The following is a 21091-nucleotide window of genomic DNA, read 5'->3' on the forward strand; positions in this document are numbered from 1 at the left end:
CTGGGATGTCTTAGCAAATTGCTATAAATGAGTCTAAATGTATACACTCAATTTCTGTACTCCCCTCATTGCGAACCAGTGACATGCAGTTCTCAGACTGACACTGGTTCATGAACCACACCTTGATAGCACATCATGTCCTCCCTATCCCCAAATAATCCACAAGACATGGCTGAACCAAGGTGGGGAGTATACAAATAAAGATGTGAGAAGCTCTTCCCATGGGGGTCAGGACCCTGCCCATAAATGAGGTATAACATCTCTTGACTATAGAGGTAGACCTGTTTTGGGATGAGAAGACCTTCCTTTGTTACTTGGGATGACATGTTCTGTGAAACAATGTTGGGTGCTCCGGGCAACACTGATAGTCTTAGATGTCCCCATTTTGGTGCTGCTTTGGTCTGAAGGAGGCTGCAAGTGGACTGGCCTTGTAGTTTCTCTCTCTAATCTCTTCCTTTAAGACTGCCTGTCTGAAGATTGGTCTCTGTGATAGCTTATATTAACACTGTGGCCTCTCACAGGACCAGCCCAATACACTAAAGAAAATGCTAGTTTCTCAAGTGCATTCCAACCTTCTCATTTCTTTTCCCCTTCTGGTTCCTCTTCTCACGTCCTTCCCCATCCCACATCCCTCAGTTGCCCGATGGCCTCTCCTTTCTCCTTTGAAGGAATCTAGCATGCATTCCACTCTAAGGAATATTGACTTTTTAATAACCCTGCACGGATGGAAATTTTCAGCTTCTTGCCTTTTCTGAATGGTCACCTTATTGAAATAAGAACCTGAGCATGTTTGTGGCATCCCAACACACAGCCCAAGTAGTTCTTATCATGTGGTGTGTAGTGCAGATGAGGGCATTTCAATGAAAGGATTCAGAGGTCTGTCACGTGTCTGTCTCCCACCCTGTATAGACTTTCTGCTGGGAAGACTTCCAGTCCCTAATGGTTTCTAAAGATTAAAGAATTACCTTCAGAATGCAGACTGATGGGGATCAGAGCCTTCAACCAAGGGAAGCAAAGTGTTAGGTGCAGAGAGGACTGTGTTAGTGGCAGTGGGCATCTCAGTGCCCTGGCATCATATCAAAGAGGTGGTAGTATACTCTGACTATATACAAACAAGCCCTAGTAATAGATGTCCTCCGTCAGAGGTCAGTTACTGCTTTTGATGGAGCAAAATCAGCAGGGGGTACTATGGGCCAGCCTAAACCACAGGCAGAAAAGTTCAGAAAGGCCAGAAGAAAGACAGTGAAATGTGTACAAAAATAGGAAAGAGAAACAGGTATGAATGGTTAGGATGGAACAGTTAATCCATATATTGGCTCGGTTTACTTTCAGGATATTTATTAGAAATAAAATGTTTAAATATCACTGTATGTAGCTGATTGGAAACACTGATTCAATGTCTTGCTAGCACCCAGTAGAATAAGTCATTTTATAGGGTTTCTAATTTATTCTTCATTCAGTCATTTATTTAGTCAGTCAGTAATTATTCCATATCTATTGTATGCAAGATAGTACCTAGGACCTCAGAGATGAACAACATATGGTCCCTGTTCTTAGGGAACTTATTGTTTGCAAAAGGGGCTGTCATGTATAACCATAAATTGTGATGTCACATGATAAGTGTAATTAAAAGCTATGGGAGCACAGAGGAGTAGCCCCGTGTCCAGGGTGAATGCGAGGGGTTGTCAGGGAAGCTTCTAGAGAGAGTTATATGTAAGTCAGTTCTTGAAAGATGAGAAGGATTATGTTAGGTAGACATGGGGAGAATGACAATATAGGCACAGAGAATAACATGAGGGCCTGGCGTGTTGGAGACCTGAAAATGGTCTAGTAGATGTGCTCTGTGAGTGATGGGCAGTTATGCTGTAGGAAGAGACCAGAGCAAGATTGTGAAGAGCCTTACATGTTGGCCAAAAAGCTGGACTTTTCCTTTAAGTCACAAGGAGCCATCAAATGACATTTTGATCAAGTTTGCTTTTTAGAGTGATCATTCTGATAACTGTGGAAGATGGGGTTAGGCAATTCCATTAGAACACTGTAACAGAAGTTTAGGTGAGAGATGGTAAGAACCTAATCAAAGGAGTGGAGAAAAGAGGAAACGTATGACAGTTTTAGAGATGAAATTAGAAGAAATTTCAGGTGTTTGTATGACACAGGGATATCTAATAATCTATAAAAGATATGTGGGTTACTTGATGAGATATTCTCAACTGTGAGTTGTATGTCAGAACTCCCCAAGGAACTTTTAAAAATCCAGATTTTTCCCAGGGCTGAGCGTCACTGCATTTCTTTCTCAGTGTTGAGGACATGGATATTATTCACCACCATGTACCAAGCACCTAACATGTAGTGATAAGTATCTGGGGAATATATGAATTCCAGCACTTTTCTCTTATTGTCCTTCTGCACACTTACCACCACCTGACATTGGGTTACATATTTATTTTTGTGTGTATGTATTGTCCTTCCCCACCCTCCAAATGCATGAGGAAAAGGCCTTTTGGTTTATTGCTATATTTTGTTTGGTTCACTGCCCTATTCCTAACACATACAACAGTGCCCAAAGAGTGTCTTGTGGAATGAATGAAGGAAGGAATGAATGAATGGAGAATAGACGGAGAGTGAGAGACTGACCACTTGAATGAAAACAGTTGATAAGGTAATGAATTATGAGGTAAAGAATAATGGTGAATGAGGGGTTAACGAATGAACAAATGAGTGAATGAATGAATGATTGAATGAAGTAGTTTGGAACTCAGGAATAGAGTAGAAAAGAGGAGAAAGGGAAAAGTTAAGCTACAAATGAAGAACATGATCGATAGCCTACAGACTTCATTGCTTTGCGTTACTGAGAATCTCTCAGCTCAGCAGTATCACCATGAGCTCTGGTGATTATAAAAGATGGACAAGAATGTGAGGGGTATTCTCACATTTGGACAACTATAAGAGGGGGCATTCACAGTAGAGTACCAGAAGGCATGGAGGTAGGAGGGAGCTTGGCTGCTGCAGAGGTTTGTAATGTCTGTTAATCAAAAAAATCCCTAGAGAATATCTCCAAAATGAGTTCAGGGAGAACAAGGTGAAGCTTTCCCTGTGGTATTTCTTTCCATGGCTTCTGCACTTCCCTAGGAAGTGGTGAGAAAACAATGAGTTTTCTTATAAGAGAAGCTGTACGTCCTCACCTCACTTTGGTTTTGGTAGAGTTAAAGCACTGATTACTTGTGAGTCATCATAATGAACAAAAATGCTAATCTTTAAGCTTCACTTCCTATGCTTCAGTGATACTTTTGCCACCGATCTCTGTCTTATCCTCTGTTGAATTGGGACCAAGAAATTAAAACCATGTCTTTAATTCTGAAATAATGTTATTGTTTCTACTAATGTTCTTTTCCCTGGAAGGCTTTTGTTTGTGTCTCAATCTCTTAGTCTCTCCCTCTCTTTCTCCCTCTTCCTCTCCCTGTTTCAATCTCCCAGAAGAATTAGCCACTTACCTCAACCCCTCCCCCAATAATAAGCTCAATGTGAAGCACCTAGCTTTCTCCCAAAAGCAAGGTAGAGATGCCATTCTAAGGACAATGCATTTGATCTTTTGTCCTTGGATATATTGCATATGCAGTGATGTGACCATTTCATTTCTTAGAGGTCTGCCCCCCAGAATCACTTATACTGAGCACTTTAAAACAATCTTTCTTAATCGTATAGGATCTTGGATTTGCCCAAATCACCTGTGGTAGAAATAGTTTCACTGTGACATCAGAGTGTCTTACACTTGGCTGAGAATATTCATGTTAGAGAATTCTGTAGCATGAAGTATGGTGGCATCAGACAAGTAATGTTTTACTTAAAAAAAAATGCTGACTTGAAAGGCTTGGTGTAGCATATTTTCTAATTTACTTCCCTCACTTTATCCCTGAGCCATTTCTTCATTTGTTTATCCATGTGTTTGAGCTTCACTGAGTGTAACATGTGCTGGCACAGTGTTGGGCACTTGGGACGTGACCCAGCATTAGCTTCCAAGAAACTCGCCACCCAAAGGGGGAGAGAGGTGAACAACAGCAACAACATGTGAAAAAAATCACTCGCAGAATTTGCTTCTGATTCGACACTGTTAATATTTAAGCTGCAAAGAACTAGTGTAAGATGTCTGCTGTTATTTTTAACTTTTTTAGAGGGAAAGGCCAGTTAAGGTTCAGAAACTCTTAAAAGTCACTATATGTGCTTGGGAGCACTTTATGGCTAGACACAGAAACAGGTTGAGTGTCCAGCTGGCCACGTGGTATGATTTAAAGCTGCACCTCTTTCCCCAGCATCCCTGCAACAGTATGATACCTTATTATTCTTTTTAGTTAAGTTTTCCAAGACTTGTATTAAAATGCAGATACTTTTAACCCTAATGTCAATATCATAATCTAATACTTTAATAATTCTTTTAAAAAGTAAACACATTTTGTCTAAGTGTTCCTTCTGGCATGGCAGGTAGTTTTTGAAGGGTGCCTGAGGGAAGAATTACAAGCACGGGGTGTGGAATTTGGCTTGCTACAGTTTAAAAATCTAGTCCTGTGGAATGTATTGAGTATCTTTTATATGCAGGACACAGTCTACTGCCTTGGGGAGGGATTCCAAGAAACAAAGACACAGTATCTGGCTATAAAGAGTCTATATTCTCTTAGGAAAAATAATGCATCCGTGTGTGTGAGTATCTGATCATGTGATAACAAATAGTGCCAGGCAGAGAGCAAATTTCGAATCCAAAGTACCACTGAAATGTGATATAAGGATTTGAGACAAGGAGACCCACTTCCAGCTGGGCTGATACAGGAGCAGTATCACAAGGCGGTGAGATTTGGACTGGGCTTGGAGATGACAGCAAGGATTTGGGCAGAGAGCTGAGCAAACACATGAGGGCAGGGCGGGGGGGATAGACCAAGTGGAGACAACAGTCAAGTGAGTTTTGGGGATAATGAGTAGATGGAACTCTTTGGCATGAAGGGGCAATAGAAGGAAAGAGTGGGAAAGTATATTGGGTACATGGCGGAGCATCTCCAGTTCCTTCCTGACAAGTTCAAACAGACTTCATTCCAATAGGCCTTGGGGAGTCAGGGAAGGAGAACGAGCAAAAGAGTGACATGATCAAAATTGTGTTTGAGATCATCCCAGCTTAGTGGCGGAATGCTGAATGGATTCGTGGAACTTTAGAATCAGGAGGTCAGATGTGAGGCTAATAAAGTTGATAGAAATAAAGGATGTGACTGTAAAGGTAGAAAGGAAGTGACAGATGTGACAGTCACTGGGAAAGAAGGATCACCTGGACTTCAGTCTTCTTGCTATAAACCACCACTTTATTAACATGAGAAATCAGAGGCAGTGTAGCCTCGCCATTATTCGTGTGATTGTCTGTTGGGTCAGGGTCAGACACACCTGGCTCAAATCCCCAGCTCTTCATTTATTAATTTTGTGACATCAAGGTTATTTAACCTCCCAAGCCTTAGTTTTTCTCATGAGTAAAATGAGGAGAAGCATACATACCTCAAAGGGTTGTTGCAAAAATCAGCTGAGGATAAGATGATTGCCAAGTAAAAGGCAGGAATGCAAAACATTGCTGTATTCCTTGAGAGAAGTAAAGCCAGAGCTTAATCTGAGAAGTAGCTGTATTTTTACAGACTTTGAGGCACAAGACTGTTGTTTTCATTTTTTCTAAGCAGTCTAACCCAGTCCCTAACCACGTGTCCCACCCCCTTGTCATTTTCCCTCTCCCAACACACACAGTGGCCCAGTGATACTGTATCTCTGTCCTTTAGTGTCTGCCCATGTGCTCTGAATGTGTCATTTCTTCCTCTTTTGTTTTCTGAACTAATAGAAACAAAGGCATTTATTTTAAACTTAAATAATGTGCCTTGTTGTTGTTTGGCAAATAACATGGGTTTTTTAAGAAAAAAATCACGGATACCTATCTGCTGCCTGGCACTGGCTCAGTGATCTTCATTTTTCAGTTTTTCACAAGTTGTGTATCAGGTGCTGTACAAGGCATTGCAGGGGGTTTATAAAGATGGTCAAAGAGGTACTTCATAGTGGACCTGACATACATTGGTTGATAGAGTTTAGAAAGAGAGAGACTAGTTTCATGTCTGGTTTTATGATGTGAAATATGGGCACTCAGAACTGGGGCCTATGAAGCACAGGAACTGGTTTTCCGGGGAGCAGAGAGGGGAGAGAGTTGAGACTCTGCTTATCCTTCAGTCTTGGTGAGTGGGAGAGGAGGGAAGAAGATGGCAGGACAAAATGGGTGATCCATGGAGCCAGTAGCATTTGGTTGAGGTCCTCTGATTATACGACTGCTTTATTTATAAGGAGATGATACAAAACATTCTAAGAAACTGAGCCTAGCCTCTGCTGTAAGGTTCCTTGTGTCATTCATGGGCTTCTTAAAATGACAGTCAAGAGATAGTGCTTTCCAGTCCTGAGCTATTGGCTATTTTTATTGTATGGACACCGTGAGTTCTCTCAGTGACCAGGTACTTGTTTTCATGTTGGCTGATAGATACCTTGATTGAAATTTGTGCCCACTGTTGTAAGAATAGCCTCCTGCAATGTGTTTTTCTATGAGCCTTAATTCTAGCTCCATTATAAATTCCCATTCTTGTTCCTTGCCCTTCCCTTCCCCATCCTTTTCCCCTCTTTGTCACATCCATGTAATCAAGATGTATTTTATATACATCTGCCTCAACTGCCGCAATTCCTTTCTGGAACAATGAAGAGAGTAACAAAAGGAAGAATGGCTTCCTCAAAAGTTCATCCTTTTCCTGGGACTAAGTCTGTGCAAAAAATAACAATTGAAGTGCAGAGGGAAAGAAAGGAAATGAAGCTGTGGGAACAAGTAGCCCATGTTTTGAGTAACCATATTCTTGGGCAGGGCTCTGTGGCTTTGGGGAAAATTGCTCTCTTTCCCCAACATCGAGTTCCTTTGCTACATGGTGAAAAGCCGGTGCCTTCTTAGGTATTTTCCGAGTTCTTGAGTCTGTGATGTCACTAAGAGGACAGGTGGAGTCCACCTGGGCACAGTGGTTTCAGCCAGTAGTGACTTCACCTTTTATGCCTGAGGCAAGGCCACTGGAGCAGGAAGTCTGAACAGATGGTTTTCTTCTTGTCTGTCCGGGGCCACTCTGACTCTCTTTTTCCTTTCTTCCTTAATAGCCATGGGAGTGGTTGTTCAGGAGGGAACCCTGCTAAACTCCCTTTTCTCCATTTACTCTCACCGTGCTCTCACCCTGGGGCTGTCCTGTCCCTTGGGTAGAGAATCTTCTTCACTCTTCTGAGCCAGCCCCAGGCTTCTACCTGCCACCATCTTTTGGCTGCTGTGCTTGCCCTTACCCCTTTTGTATTTGAATAAGAACTCACTGCCCAGCCTGAGTTAGGAGAGTTAGGTTGAGAGCCCTCACCAAGTTGCCTGAATGTACCGGCCTCCCTGCACAGCATCTCTTCGATCGGCTGTCAAGTCACTGGTCTCACCAGAGTTTTTCCTTCAGTTATTTCCTGCCTGAGTTAGAGTGACCACTGCCATTCTGTGAAACCAAGCCCTGAAACTCTTTGGGGCTTTATTTTCAGCAATGACATCCCCTCGCCTTGAGATAAGTTGCTCCCTGTCATCTGCACCTGACCTTAGCTTCTGACTTTGAGATGGGTTCATCTCTACAAATTTACATTGTGAACCTCCTGTGTGTCTGGTACCATGATAAAAATCTCAAGGCTTCTGATGGTTTTGCTTGTCTCATGCCTGTCTTTCATGTCTGCTCTGCCTCTGCCTTCACTTTGCTGCTTAATGATCTAGGCCCCAACTCTCTCTCCCTTCCCGGCAGTTTGGTTTTACAAACTTCCTCTCCTGTCCTGCCTTAATAGCTTTCAGCTTCAGAGGCATGATTTATGCTTCCTCAAAGGGTGAGGGTTTATTCTCTGAATTATTATTTCTTTTGCAGTTCTAGCGTGGTAAATCCAGCTTCCACCGTGATTGATATGTCCCAGGAAAACACAAGGAAGTCAGCTGTGTCTCCGGCTAAGGTAGATTGAGCTCAGACTCCAAAAGTCTCATTTTTGGCAGGAATGCCATTTTTCTCATTGTATCAAAGTACCATGATATAAAGAGGATTTTGTAGTCCTTTTTTGTATCAAATATAGATAATTTTTACTATTTTATGTAAGAAGTCACTCTTGTGGTGAAAAAGTTGGTGAATACCATGTTTCTACATTGCTGAAGACCCCGATTTCTTGCCCTAGAGAATAAAAAAAATCCCCTGTTGGGGATTGCTGCTGTTAAGCATACGGAAAGTAGCTTGTTAGTTCCATATCAGTCCATGTTCCTATTCATAGCTTCCTGAATCTCTGTTAGAGTTCTGCTTATGGGAGGGGATTGCCAATTTATGAAGGTCAAGACAATAAGCATATTCAGCCTTATATTAATAAAAAAATTCTATTTACTGTTCCCCTTTCTGTCATTGGAATTGATGATCATAATAGTGATTATGAAGCACTCCAAATACCTTGATAAGTGTCTTTTAAATCTTTATAGGAAAGATAAGTTACAATTGTATTTAGTTCAGCTTTAATCTAGCACAGTGAGAGTCTTTTATGTAGAAAGAGCATTGGGGGAATCTGCCCTGATCAGTCTCAGCTTTACCCTAACCTAGACCAGGCCCAAGTTTTCTCACCTTTGTAAAATGTGAGGTTTAGATTTGAATGCCTGGTTCTGGTCTAACTTTGTAGGACTCTGGGATTGAGTATATTTTATACAGTTTAATTCTGGTCTGGCATATTTGGTAATTCTGTGTCAGCCACATTAACCAGGACAGTAATTTTTCAAACATGCCAGACAGAGTTTACTGGATGAAACTATCAAGTTTTGGAACTAATAAGCATTTGTTAACACTGAGTTGCTGCTATGACGTTTAAAATGAGTTTAATAAACAATATTTTTCCCCAGCAAAGGAAGAACCCATTTAATAGCTCCAAGTTGCCAGAAGATCACTTATCTCAACAAACCAAAAGTGAGCCGTCAAAAAATGGAAAGGCTGGTTTCTTTCAGACTTCAAAAGAAGGTAAATATTATTTTTATGGACTAGATATTTGTATCTTTGTTATCTGTGGACCAACGGAAATTCTCAGAGTTCCTTTAACTAAAAGAACTTTCAAGAGAAAGTGAAAAGTCCTGATGATTTTCTTATTCTACTGTGCCCATTGGTTTCCTGCCTGAGGGAAGGAAGCAGAAATTTTAGAAACTGGAAGTTCACGCATTCCAGTCTTGGAGCTCACACTTGTTGTTTGACCTCCAGGCCTTAGGTTCCCCCTCAGTGAACTGGGGAATTTTTTGACCAGAGGCATTCATTCATTCATTTAACAGCACATGTTGGCTGTGTACCATGTGAGGACATTCTTTGTGTAAAATGAAAAGAGTTTTTGCCTTAAGGAAAAAAGGCCACTTGACAATGTTATGATCCTCTAATCTGTAATTATCAGCCTAGTCCCTCAGGAGGCATTTGATCAGGTTTGTGGCTTAATTGATTTAAGTCTGCCTTTTACAGAATTTTACCGTTCTTCCATACCATTAAGAAGAAATACTAGACAGTTCAGTCTCTTCAAAAGCAAGTATAAGAAGAGCCCTCAGGCATTAAAAATTGGACAAGGGGTAGAAAATTAACATTAAATAGTGGAGTTGGAGTATCAATTATCCTGTTTTAATATTAGTGTACTTCCCCCCTCCATTGGATACACATTATATTACGTAAAATATTTTACAGAAAAAAAGGCACTGGAACGTGCTACCCATTTTTTTTTTTTTTAACTTTTTGGAAAAAACTAATTTTTGTTTTAGAGACTTTCTTTTTTAAAAAAATTGACATTTTCTTTTTAAAACATTGAGTTCCTTTTTCTAGTTTCCATACGTGAATTAAAAAAAAAAAATTTTTTTAATGTTGATTTATTTTTGAGAGTGAGAGGGCGCAAGCAGGGGATGGGTAGAGACAGAGAGGGAGACACAGAATCCGAAGCAGGCTCCAGGCTTTGTCAGCACAGAGCCCAATGTGGGGCCCGAACTCACAAAGCACGAGATCCTGACCTGAGCCGAAGTCGGACACTCAACTAACTGAACCACCCATGCGCCCCAACATACGTGAATTTTTTAAGTGACTTCTGTGTTTTTCCTTAGCCTCCTTAAGGAATTTTAAAAATTTTTTCTAAAAACTTTTTTACTGAGTATAAAAATACCTCAAAGTATGGATGTAAAGCACAGTAATCTTAAATGTACAGTTCAATGAAGTTCATGAATGAATTTTTTAATGCTTTCTAATTAGGTCTGCACTTACACGAATACTTTGTTATCTTTAATATTTTATTTTACTCTTTTTGCTAAATGTACATTAAATTCGTGATAGGTGTTTTAAATTAGGGTTATTCTCCATTTGGTATATCACCTAACATGTTTTAATTTTCAGGTGAATTGTCAGAGTCAAAAGAAGAATCGTCGATCCCAGATATTTCAAGCCAAAATTTAGAGAAACCAAAGCAGACATTTCCAGGCCCTGAGAATGGATCTCAGATCAAAGCTCCAATCCCCAAAGCCAGGAAAATGCTCCACAAATCACATGAGTTAAAGCAAGATGATAACCAGCCTTTTCCTAGACAAAGGACAGACTCCCTGGGTGCAAGGGGGGCTCCGAGAGGGATCCTGAAGCGCAACTCCAGTTCTAGCAGCACAGACTCTGAAACGGTTCGTTTTCATCAGAACTTTGAACCCAAAAGCAAAATTGTGTCACCTGGCCTAACCATCCATGAGAGAATTTCTGAGAAGGAGCATTCCTTGGAAGATGACGACTCTTCAAACTCCCTGGAGCCATTAAAACATGTGAGATTCTGTGCAGTGAAGGATGAACTCCCACAGAGCCCTGGGCTAAGCCATGGCCGGGACATAGGAGAATTTAGTGTTTTAGAATCTGACAGATTGAAGACTGGAGCAGAAGATAAAGTGGACGTAGATGAGTTTTGGAATGACCCTAAACCTCCCCAGTACAGAAAGCCTTTGCCTTTACATCAATCAGCCTCAAGCCCAAGTGCATCAAAAAATGAAACATGTCAGCCAATGACTTCTGGTTCTTTTCCAATTAATGGGCACCGTTCTCCCTCACAAGTTTTAACTACAAGACCAGAGTCCATTGAGAATTCACCTACCATCAATGAACACAAAGCCAAACCATCAGAACTGTCAAGGCTTAAATCAGAATTGTCCAAAAGCCCTGCTGGTAAGAGTTGTTACTACCAGGCTATAAAAACCAACCCAATGGGTTTGGAATGACCAAGCCCAGCCCTGTAGAAGCCCCATTTTACCTTTTAGACATTTCAGCTACAATTCAGGCAGGTGCCACTGGGGAATGATTATACTACCTTCTAATGGGTTTGGAGGTAGTATAATCACCAGTAAATAAAGGGATAACTCAAACTAAAACCAGGCACACCTGTGTGACTCAGTTAAGCATTGGACTTCAGCTCAGGTCATGATCTCATGGTGAGTTCGAGCCCCACATTATGCTCTCTGATGTGAGCATGGGTCCCTCTTCTGATCCTCTGTCTGTCTCTGTCTCTGTCTCTGCCCCTCTCCCCTCATGCTTGCTTGCTCTCTCTCTCTCTCAAAAATAAACAAACATTAAAAAAAAACACACACACACTTTCTGACCATTATGCTTTTCACTAAAAATTGTTAGCTACCAATAATTTAACTAAACAAATTATAATGTTTTGAGTTAAATCAAGGTGTGTATATAGAGTAAGAATTAAATATATGCTAATATCTTTGTACAGGATATATTATTCAGTTATTTTATCAATTACCATTTAATCAAACTTTGATATTTTTTTTTGAAAGAGAGAGAACAGGGAAGGAGCAGAAAGAGAGAAAATCTTAACCAGGTTGCATACTCAATGCAGAGCCTGATGTGGGGCTCAATGCCAAGACCCTGGGATCATGACGTGAGTTGAAATCCTGAGTCAGACGCTTAACTGACTGAACCACCCAGGAGCCCCTGACTTTATTTTTAACCTCAGAAGAACCTTCACTTTGTTAGCTCTGAAGGATGGGAACTTAGAGTTCTAGTACTTACTATGAAAAGCCTCAGACCTTGGCTTGCCTGGGGCCACCAGCCATGTGTTCTTAGATGTTAAAAGCGCAGAAGGAACTTTCTCCTTAAGCTGCTGTGAGCAGAGAGGTGAAGGGAATACTGCTTTTTCCTGCTATCTAGATAACTAGCCCTCTCTTGAAAATCTTATACCTCTCAGGAGATGAGACACTGTTTTCCCAGACCCATGTGATTACTTCATAATTCTTATGTTTTATAAAACAGGAACAATGGAAAAAATCATGTTGTATACTCTTTCCCATCTTCAGTAATTCTTCATCCAGCCCTATGATGGTGTCTTTGTAGTCCAGAAAATTTACAATAGCAGCAGCCACGTGTCTGATGCTCTTGCTCTCCTCCTTCCTTATTAGTCAGTACTAAGTTAACTCTGAGTCACTTTTGCTCAGCCCTACAGTTTTATACTTGTTCAGATCAATCCTCTTCTTAAAGAGCAGAGCACTTTCAATCACCCCCCTGCACCCCAGACATTTTAGTTATTTGAACACAAAGGAATATTTTTTTAATTAAAAATTAGCAGGTGATTCTTCAATAAAAACACCTCATGCTAAAGAAAATTACTAAAGTTTCATAAACACTGGCAAATAATTGTATGGTGTTTACTTAAATATTTATTCAAAAGATGAAAAAAATTCTTTAATAATATTTTCATTTACTATAATCCACAGAAAAAAATTGGTAAACCTTTCCTGTTTTTCAAACTGCACCTGCTTTCCCACAAACTACAATTATGTATTAACTATTTGTGTTTTCTGATTTTTAAATCCCAGCTGACCAGGAAATTTGGGAGGAAGGCATCATCAGTTACACCTGTTTTGATTGATGGGCCTCCTGGCCTTATAGCTTATATACAAAGTTCTACTTACTTATTAATGCCTTGCTTACCAAAAAAATATATACAAGTAAATAACGAAGCGTAAAAAGAAAACAGGCTCCCAAAAATGATAAATGCAAAGTATGTGAATTGTAAGGGTTTAACTTTAGCTCTGAGCTTCAGGACAGTCAATATCACATTCATTACTACCTGGAAAATACAAAAGAACTCCTCAGAGGAAATTAAACATTACCTGGCATCAAATATTTAAAATAACTGTTCTTATTTTAAAACTAATATACTTTTGGGGCTCCTGGGTGGCTGTGTCAGTTAAGCATATGACTTCAGCTCAGGTCATAATCTCACAGTTCGTGGGGTTAAGCCCTATGTCAGGCTCTGCACTGACATCTCAGAGCCTGGAGCCTACATAGGCTTCTGTGTCTCCCTTTCTCTCTGCCCCTCTGCCTCTCATGCTCTGTCTCTCTCATTCTCTCTCTCAAAAATATGTAAACATTAAAAAAAAATTTTAATAAAAAATAAAAGTAATATAGTTTTGTTGTAAAACATTTGAAAAGAAGTGCACACAGAATGAAACAAATATTATCTGTGATGTCATCAGCCAGCATTAACCACAGTATTGCTAACATTTTTTTTTAATTTTTTTTTTTTAACGTTTATTTATTTTTGAGACAGAGAGAGACAGAGCATGAACGGGGGAGGGGCAGAGAGAGAGGGAGACACAGAATCGGAAGCAGGCTCCAGGCTCTGAGCCATCGGCCCAGAGCCCGACGCGGGGCTCGAACTCACGGACCGTGAGATCGTGACCTGAGCTGAAGTCGGACGCTTAACTGACTGAGCCACCCAGGCGCCCCAACCACAGTATTGCTAACATTTAATTGTAGAGCCTTTCAAAAATTTTCAAGCATGACTATAATTTTAAATTATGTTTATACTGCCAGATTTCTTTTTTTCCGTATAGCATATTATAAGCATTTCTCCATCATTAAATAGTCTTCTGTTAAACAAACTAACACAGAATTCTTAAAGATTTCTCAAAAGAACTTCACAATTATTGACATATATTCAATGGTACAATGGGTAGTTACGGAAACCAATATCAACCATGTGCCAATTATTGTGTAACACTTTGTTGTTTTCACACTTAGCCAAAGTTGATGATTAAAATTAAAGATAAAATTTTATTAATTGAGATGTCCTCTAGTGCATTTGAAATGTAGCTGATTTCATAAAAATTCTGCTGATGTAATTTTTAGGAACACGTATTACATAACTTAGCATTTGTAAGGAAGAGGGAGAAATGCTGAAACACTGGAGTCTCTTTTTTTAATGTTTATTTATTTTGAGAGAGAGAGCGAGCCAGCATGTGCATGCATGAGCAGGGGAGGGACAGAAAGAATGGGAGAGAGAGAATCCCAAGCAGGCTTTATGCTATCAGAGCAGAGCCAGAGGCAGGGCTCCACACCAGGCTCAATCCCACAAACCATGAGATCATGAGCTGAGCTGAGATGGAGTCAGATGCTTAACCAGCTGAGCTACCCAGGTGCTCCTGAAACATCCAAGTCTTAACTAAAGGGGAGAAATACCTGAGCTCCCTTACCTAAGTGTACTGTGTGCCCAATAATTAAGGCTCAGACAGGATTCTCTCTGCTTTCTTGATAGCTTAGCATAAACTTAAATATCCTTCTCTAGCTTCCTAGCCATTGGTCAGCCAACATCAGGGAACAAGTTGAGATCACATTCTCCATCTTCAGTTTAGTTTATTTGGCTCATAGAAACTACAAAAATCACAAACTATATCAGGGAAATGGAAGATAACAGAGGAGCCTCTTGAGATCATGGTCCTCAAACTCCAATATGTAGAACAATCAGTGGGATAACTGTTAGTAAAGATTCCTGGGCCCCTCTTCAGAGATTCTGCTTTAATGTAGCAGGAGTAAGGCCCAGGAATGCAAATATCTTCATTGTAACATTCTTATACTCTGGCGGAAGCTCCAGAAAGTTGTTTTCCCAACTCCTGAATATTCTGGTCTATGTTCCTCAAACGTGGGTATAAGCCCCCTCTAATGTTTATGAGTATGCCAGTGGATTGGTGGAATCACAAAATCAACATGTTGCATCTTCTTAGAGTGTCAGTTTTATACATAGATTTGAGAGTAGAAGAAAATATTTAAAATGTAACATAGGGGCACCTGGGTGGCTCAGTTGGTTAAACGTCCAACTTCGACTCAGGTCATGATCTCATGGTTAGTGGGTTCAAGCCCTGCATTGGGCTCTGGGCTGACAGCTTGGAGCCTGGAGCCTGCTTCGAGTTCTGTGTCTCCTTCTCTCTCTGCCCTTCTTCTTCTCGTGCTTTGTTGTTCTCTCTCTCTCTCTCTCTCTCTCTCAAAAATAAATGTTGAAAAAAATTTTAATGTAACATAGATCAGAATACTAAATTCACATGAATTTTTACTTTATTTTAATTTAGCTCTACCCCTGACCTGGGGCTTGAACTCATAACCCCACAAGATCAAGAGTCACATGCTCCACCGACCAAGCCAGCCAGGTGCCCCCATATGAATTTTCAGTGTAAATCAGAGACTTCAGAGGAATTTCTCAATTGGGTCTATATCCCATATTTCAGAGGTCTACATTTACCTTCCTTTACTGTCATAGAGCAACTCTAGTATAATATCTTAATTAAGATTGTTTATATTATAGCCCCTGAAAAGTGCGGATATAAACAGCTAGTGGTATGGAAAGTGCAAATACAAAGTGCCTCTTCAAAAGATAATGTGAGTGATTGAATAATAATTCTTTAAGCATTCTCTTTTCTTATTTAGAAAAGCATTTCTGTGTTGCAGATGGACTGTCTTGTGTTGAGCCTGAGCCATCTCAGGTGCCAGGTCACAGTTCTAGAGACCATCAGCAAGGTAAGCCCCCTCTTCTCAAGGCCCTAAAAGCAATGACGTCCTCACACTCTGATCCATTTGCCACTGAGATAAGGAAGACAACTGATGATTCCATATCTAAAGTCCTAGACTGGTTTAATCGAAGTTGTCATTCAGAAGACAATAAGTCATCTCTCCAACATCCCCAAGGAATAGAGCCCAAAGAAGAAATAGACTCAGAATCACAGGTTGCTACTACCTTGGTGACAGATGACACCAGTGTAAAAGAAAATGGTTCAAAGGCTCTATTATCTGCCAAAGTTAAACTGACGCCTATGGAATCTGATTTGACATTCCAGGGAAAGGGAAATATGCTACCTTCTGGAAATTGCCAAAATAATAATGTGAATATCAAACCCAAACCTATTAATTTGTTCCAACAAGGCAAGGAAGGTCTAGGCATATTGCAATCATGTGAAATCTATGACCCAAATCAAGGGAGTAAAACTATGGACTATAGCCAAGGTTCGAAAAACATGGGAGAAGGAAATCGGGTAGTTCCCCCAACCAGTAACTATTCCTACAGTGCTGTGACAGGACCTGATGCAGAAGACCAAGTTCCATGCAACATTAAGGCTGTTGGCACCTTAGGTGAAGAAGAGCCTAAGCTTCATGGTTTTGAAAAAAGTAGAGGAAACTCAGAAGTGAATTTTGACTCTTCAACACTTGTCAAAGAACCAAGTTTGAAAGACAACATGAAGACAGAGAAAAAGAGCAAAGAAGAAGAAACATACATCCTGAAAGCTTCCTTAGAGCCAGAGTATATTGAGTCACCACGTGGGATTGCCAAAGACAAATCTTGGAAGAAGCCTGAAGTCCAATTACAGGATGCTGTTGAGGCTCCCAAGAACCAAGTACAAAGAGAGAAATACAAAAGAGTAAGTGACAGAATATCTTTTTGGGAAGGTGAGAAAGCTGCTGCTAAATTAACTCATAAAGAACCCACATCATCATGCAGTCAAGGGCGACATTCTGCTAAAGCATATCAGCCTGTGAAGTCCATGGACAATTTATCTACAGGCCAGACTGAATATAATCAAGTCATTAGCAAACAAGTGGTCCTAAATGACAATGGCCACATAGCCCATCTCTCCAGCTTTTATTCCTCGAATAAATCTAAAGAGACCAGGCCTCAGAAACCAGGTCCATCCAAAAATTATCCTTCAGTTGACCAATCAGGTGAAATGTCTCCTTTTCAGAATAGGATAAATGAGCCTATAAAAATGTTGCCAGAGGCTGAGAGCTGGCATTATAAAAGGGATCTTACTTTACCATCATGGCAACATCCTTCAAATGTTGCGAATGGAATATATACTCCTTTGGAGAAAGACAGATCCCTAATTGGTGAATCAAATCCCAACTTTAAAGTTATGTCCCTAAAAGAAAGAATGGATGAACCCAATATGGAACAGGTCTATAATCACTCTCAATTTGAGAATTTGAGAAAGTTTTGGGACTTAGGAGCCAATACAAATAGTCAAGACAATGTTGAGAAGAATACTACCATAGTAAGCCAAAAACCTTTGGTGCCTTTTAATAGCCAGAAACACAAAGAACTCAGTGACATTAAATCATCAGGAAAAAATATCCATGAAATAGGGACACTTCCAGGTAAAAAAAAATTACCAGCAAGAGAGGAAATTGAGAAATTAAATTCAAAGTGCACACTCCAGGTGTTACCAGACGAAACCACATTTCCATTGAGACCATCCAGAAAGTCTGCTCATCAGTTGCCAGGAAATGAGTCACCAAAGGAAAATGTGAAAAAGAATACGGAATGGTTTGTTACACCAGTGTTCAAGGAAGAAAAGGATTACTCAGACCAAGAGATACAAGAATCAATAGTAAAAACAAGTGTTTTGTCTAAAGACTACAAAGACACTTTTAATGACAACTTACAGAAGTTACTTTCAGAAGCTTCATCACCAGCCGTGCAAACTTCTGTTGGAAAAGTTCATGAAAAACAAGTGCCTGAAAGAGAGATTTCTGGAAATAAAACATGGCCTCATGACACAGATTTTGCTGATACTGAGGGAGAAGACAGAGGACATGAGGAGATCATTAATGAGCATGTAGACAAAACAGTAGCTCCTCCAAAGGTCAAACCGAACACTTTGACTGCTAGTCTAGACAAACTCCTGAGGGAAGCAACTGGGACTTCACCTTCTCCCTTACCAACCATGTTAGAACCTGTTACCACTAGGATCAACTCTGAGCCTGAAGAGAGTAGAGTTTATGAAAAAGGGATAGAATGGAGTCACAACATATCAGACTATCAAAAAGAGATAACAGCTCCTTTTCCAAAAGGGGAAGAAACTTTGGGAAATGCAGCTCTCCTTCAGAAAGCTGAAAGTGGTGAGTGCCAGCTAAACACGGAGGATTTGTGTCAGATGGCTGCAGAAAGTTCTCACTCATTGGGTCGACCTTCTCATCTATACAGAAAGGATTCTTTTGGGGATGTGGCCAACTCTCCCCAAAAGATGCCTTATTCCAGGGATGCTCATCTCGCTCCCCAGGATAAGGCATTACCTTCACAAAGGGAAATTTCAGAGACTGTAGAAAAAGTCATTCTTCCACCTAACCCTGCCTTGAAGTATGTAAATGCTACATTACAAAAGCTACTTAGAGAAGCTTGGTTGAGCTATCCAGTTGGGAGGGGAGTAGTGCCTGGAGAAGTAAAAGCAGAATTTCCTGAAGGAGTTGAGGCAGCAGGTAGCCCCCAGAATTCTACACCATGGGCTATAATGGACATTTTAATTCCAGACAGAAAGGATTTTTATCCCTTCACCGTAGTTCCTGATAAAACTCATAAAATTGGATCTTACTTAGCTGCCCGAGTATCTCCATCAGAACAAACCCTTTGTTCATCTGATTGCACTGTTACTCAGTATGGCAAAAAGTTATCCCAGGAAGTGGCAGAAATTGTGAAGGAAACAGTTATTCAACCTAAATCAGAGTTCCTAGAATTCAGTGCTGGCTTAGAAAAACTACTGAAGGAAGCAGTTGAAAGCCCCTCCTCAAAAAATGAAAGTGATACAGGGACTCTTTCTCCATCAAAGCTAACAGGTAGTACTGAGGTGCCCAGGCAAGCTGCTTCTGAATTCCATCCTGAGGAAATCAAAGAAACAGTAAAAAAGTCTGAGGCGCCATCAATAACTGAGAGTGCTTTTGATATGGGTTTTGAGAAACTTTTTAGAGAAGCATCGGAAACTCCTTCTTACCTGCTCCAGTTGTCAGTGAAGGAAGAAACTCCCGAGAAGGAGTGTCCACAGTCAGAGCAGGCCAGTTTCTTGAAGACAGTGCCCCATTTTTACTGGACAGCCTCAGAGGCCTCTGAAAGGAAGCTTAAGAATAATGTTCTCAAATCTCAAGTCAACCAGTGTGATGAAGTGTTGGGCGGACACCAAGCTATGACTGATTTATCAGTAGATCTTTGTGGTTCTGACAGTGGGGTTGAGATCTTTGGAACCCCACAGCTCTTTGCGGAACATAAAATAGGGGTCACTGAAACTATAATAGCCCCAGAGGACAGGGACAGTGAAAGTGAGGTTGCAGGGGTTCAAGAAGGGGCTTCTCAGGAACCTGGCTTTGAAAAGGCTCCTAAAGCAATGAGTGTGTCCACAAATAGGCAACCCATTTCTCTCCTGACAGACAAAGCAAACCCTACAAAAACAAGTAAAGTTGAATTGATTCTGGCATCACCATGTAAGAGAGAAGAGAAAAAGGAAGAAAAAGAAGGTTTCTCTGACTCTGATTTTTCAGATGGAAACATTGGTTCCAATGCAGAAAGCTGGAGAAATACCTCTAGTGAGCATTCTGATTTTTTTAACCTGTTGGTTAATGAATTGATTTGTGGAATGCTGATGTAAAAGATGATACAGTTTTTACAATTGAGATTAATTTGACATTCCAAATGGTGCTAAATTCTTCATATCACTTTAGCTCTACCTAGCCTTTCTTAATGAAAAGCTACATTTCCTTTTATATTCTTCTTTTTTTTCAAGTTTATTTATTTATTTTGAGAAGGGGGGTGCAAAGAGAGAGAGAAGGAGAGGGAGAGAATCCCAAGCTGGCTTAGCACTGTCAGTTCAGAGCCCAGTGCAGGGCTCGAACTCACAAATCATGAGATCATGACCTGAGCCAAAGTTAGATGCTTAACCAACTGAGCCACCCAGCCTCCTTTTTATTCTTTAATCAAATCAGTTACATAGAGACAGTTTTACCCACAGGCAGTGTTTCAGAATCTGACTTTATTCTCATTAATCACAATAGAATTTTTAGGTTTTAAAAGTATTTTTTAAAGAACTTTTTGGGTTTAGAAAGTACTTCTAAAACATCCTAGCTAGTTTTCCTCCTGGACATAATTAGAATTTCATTCTTAATGGGCAATCCACACAGAAGTCTCTAGTAAGATTTGTGGCAAGACAGTGCCACAAATGGACAGACGTTTCCCTTTTAGGATGAATATTTTACCACAGTAGGGGCTAAATACCAGGAACAAAGTGCAAGGTTGGAACTTTCTTTCCATCAGATACATAGTACTGTGGTGTTTTGTTGCCACTCTTTTCCGCTTGTGTTCAGTTATCTGCAGAATCTTTCCCTTCTCTAGAGTATGACTTTGGTCAGATGACTTCACCTGATTCCACCTGAAGGCATTGCCTGGCCTGCTGCATTTCTTTGACTCCAACTTTGGCCAAATGGATGAAGATCTTAATTGATTACCACATTCATCTGAGCGGACTTGGGGGTAGTGGTTTCAGCCAGGCTGTAAGACACGGGGCTTGTCTCTGTTTGCTATTGTGATCAACATGGGCATTTTAGAAGAGAAACCCAGAGACAAATAGGAATGAGAAGTTACCCAATTATAGTGATTAAATGATAAAGGATGCTCTTTGGGAGGGACATTTTAACCAAAGTTGCACAACAGCTAGTGTCAGTCACCCTCCTAGTAGTTTTAAAAATTTGTCATTTTTGAGTCCCCTCAGCATCGATGAGAATGAGTAAGTCTTACTGGGTGGATGACTTGTGAGGTTTGGTTTCCTTTGCAAGTAACTGTAGTCTTCTCTTCTTGAAAACTGACCAAAGTATCCCCTTTAATCCTAATTAATCAACTTGGAGCCCCTTTAACAAAGGTTGTTGGTAAGCAAAGGAAAGTG

At 40.4% G+C, this 21091-nt stretch overlaps 1 protein-coding gene across 5 annotated transcripts in view; it reads left to right on the forward strand.

Annotated features, from left to right (window-relative positions):
• The window catches only part of SYTL2 (synaptotagmin like 2), a 115365-nt gene that overhangs the window by 69490 nt on the left and 24784 nt on the right, over positions 1 to 21091 (forward strand). For 3 of the 5 annotated variants that reach the window (XM_042904630.1, XM_042904632.1, XM_042904631.1), the window contains exons 5-8: positions 7971 to 8052; positions 8972 to 9086; positions 10479 to 11282; positions 15849 to 15917. In XM_042904630.1, coding sequence (XP_042760564.1) covers positions 7971 to 8052; positions 8972 to 9086; positions 10479 to 11282; positions 15849 to 15917 — 1070 coding nt within the window. Of the gene's footprint in view, positions 1 to 7970; positions 8053 to 8971; positions 9087 to 10478; positions 11283 to 15848; positions 19743 to 21091 lie in introns of those variants that run through there. The other 2 variants (XM_042904627.1, XM_042904628.1) reach the window with 2 other exon arrangements.

The sequence above is a fragment of the Panthera leo genome, chromosome D1 (assembly GCF_018350215.1).
Source record: "Panthera leo isolate Ple1 chromosome D1, P.leo_Ple1_pat1.1, whole genome shotgun sequence".
NCBI lineage: Eukaryota > Metazoa > Chordata > Mammalia > Carnivora > Felidae > Panthera > Panthera leo.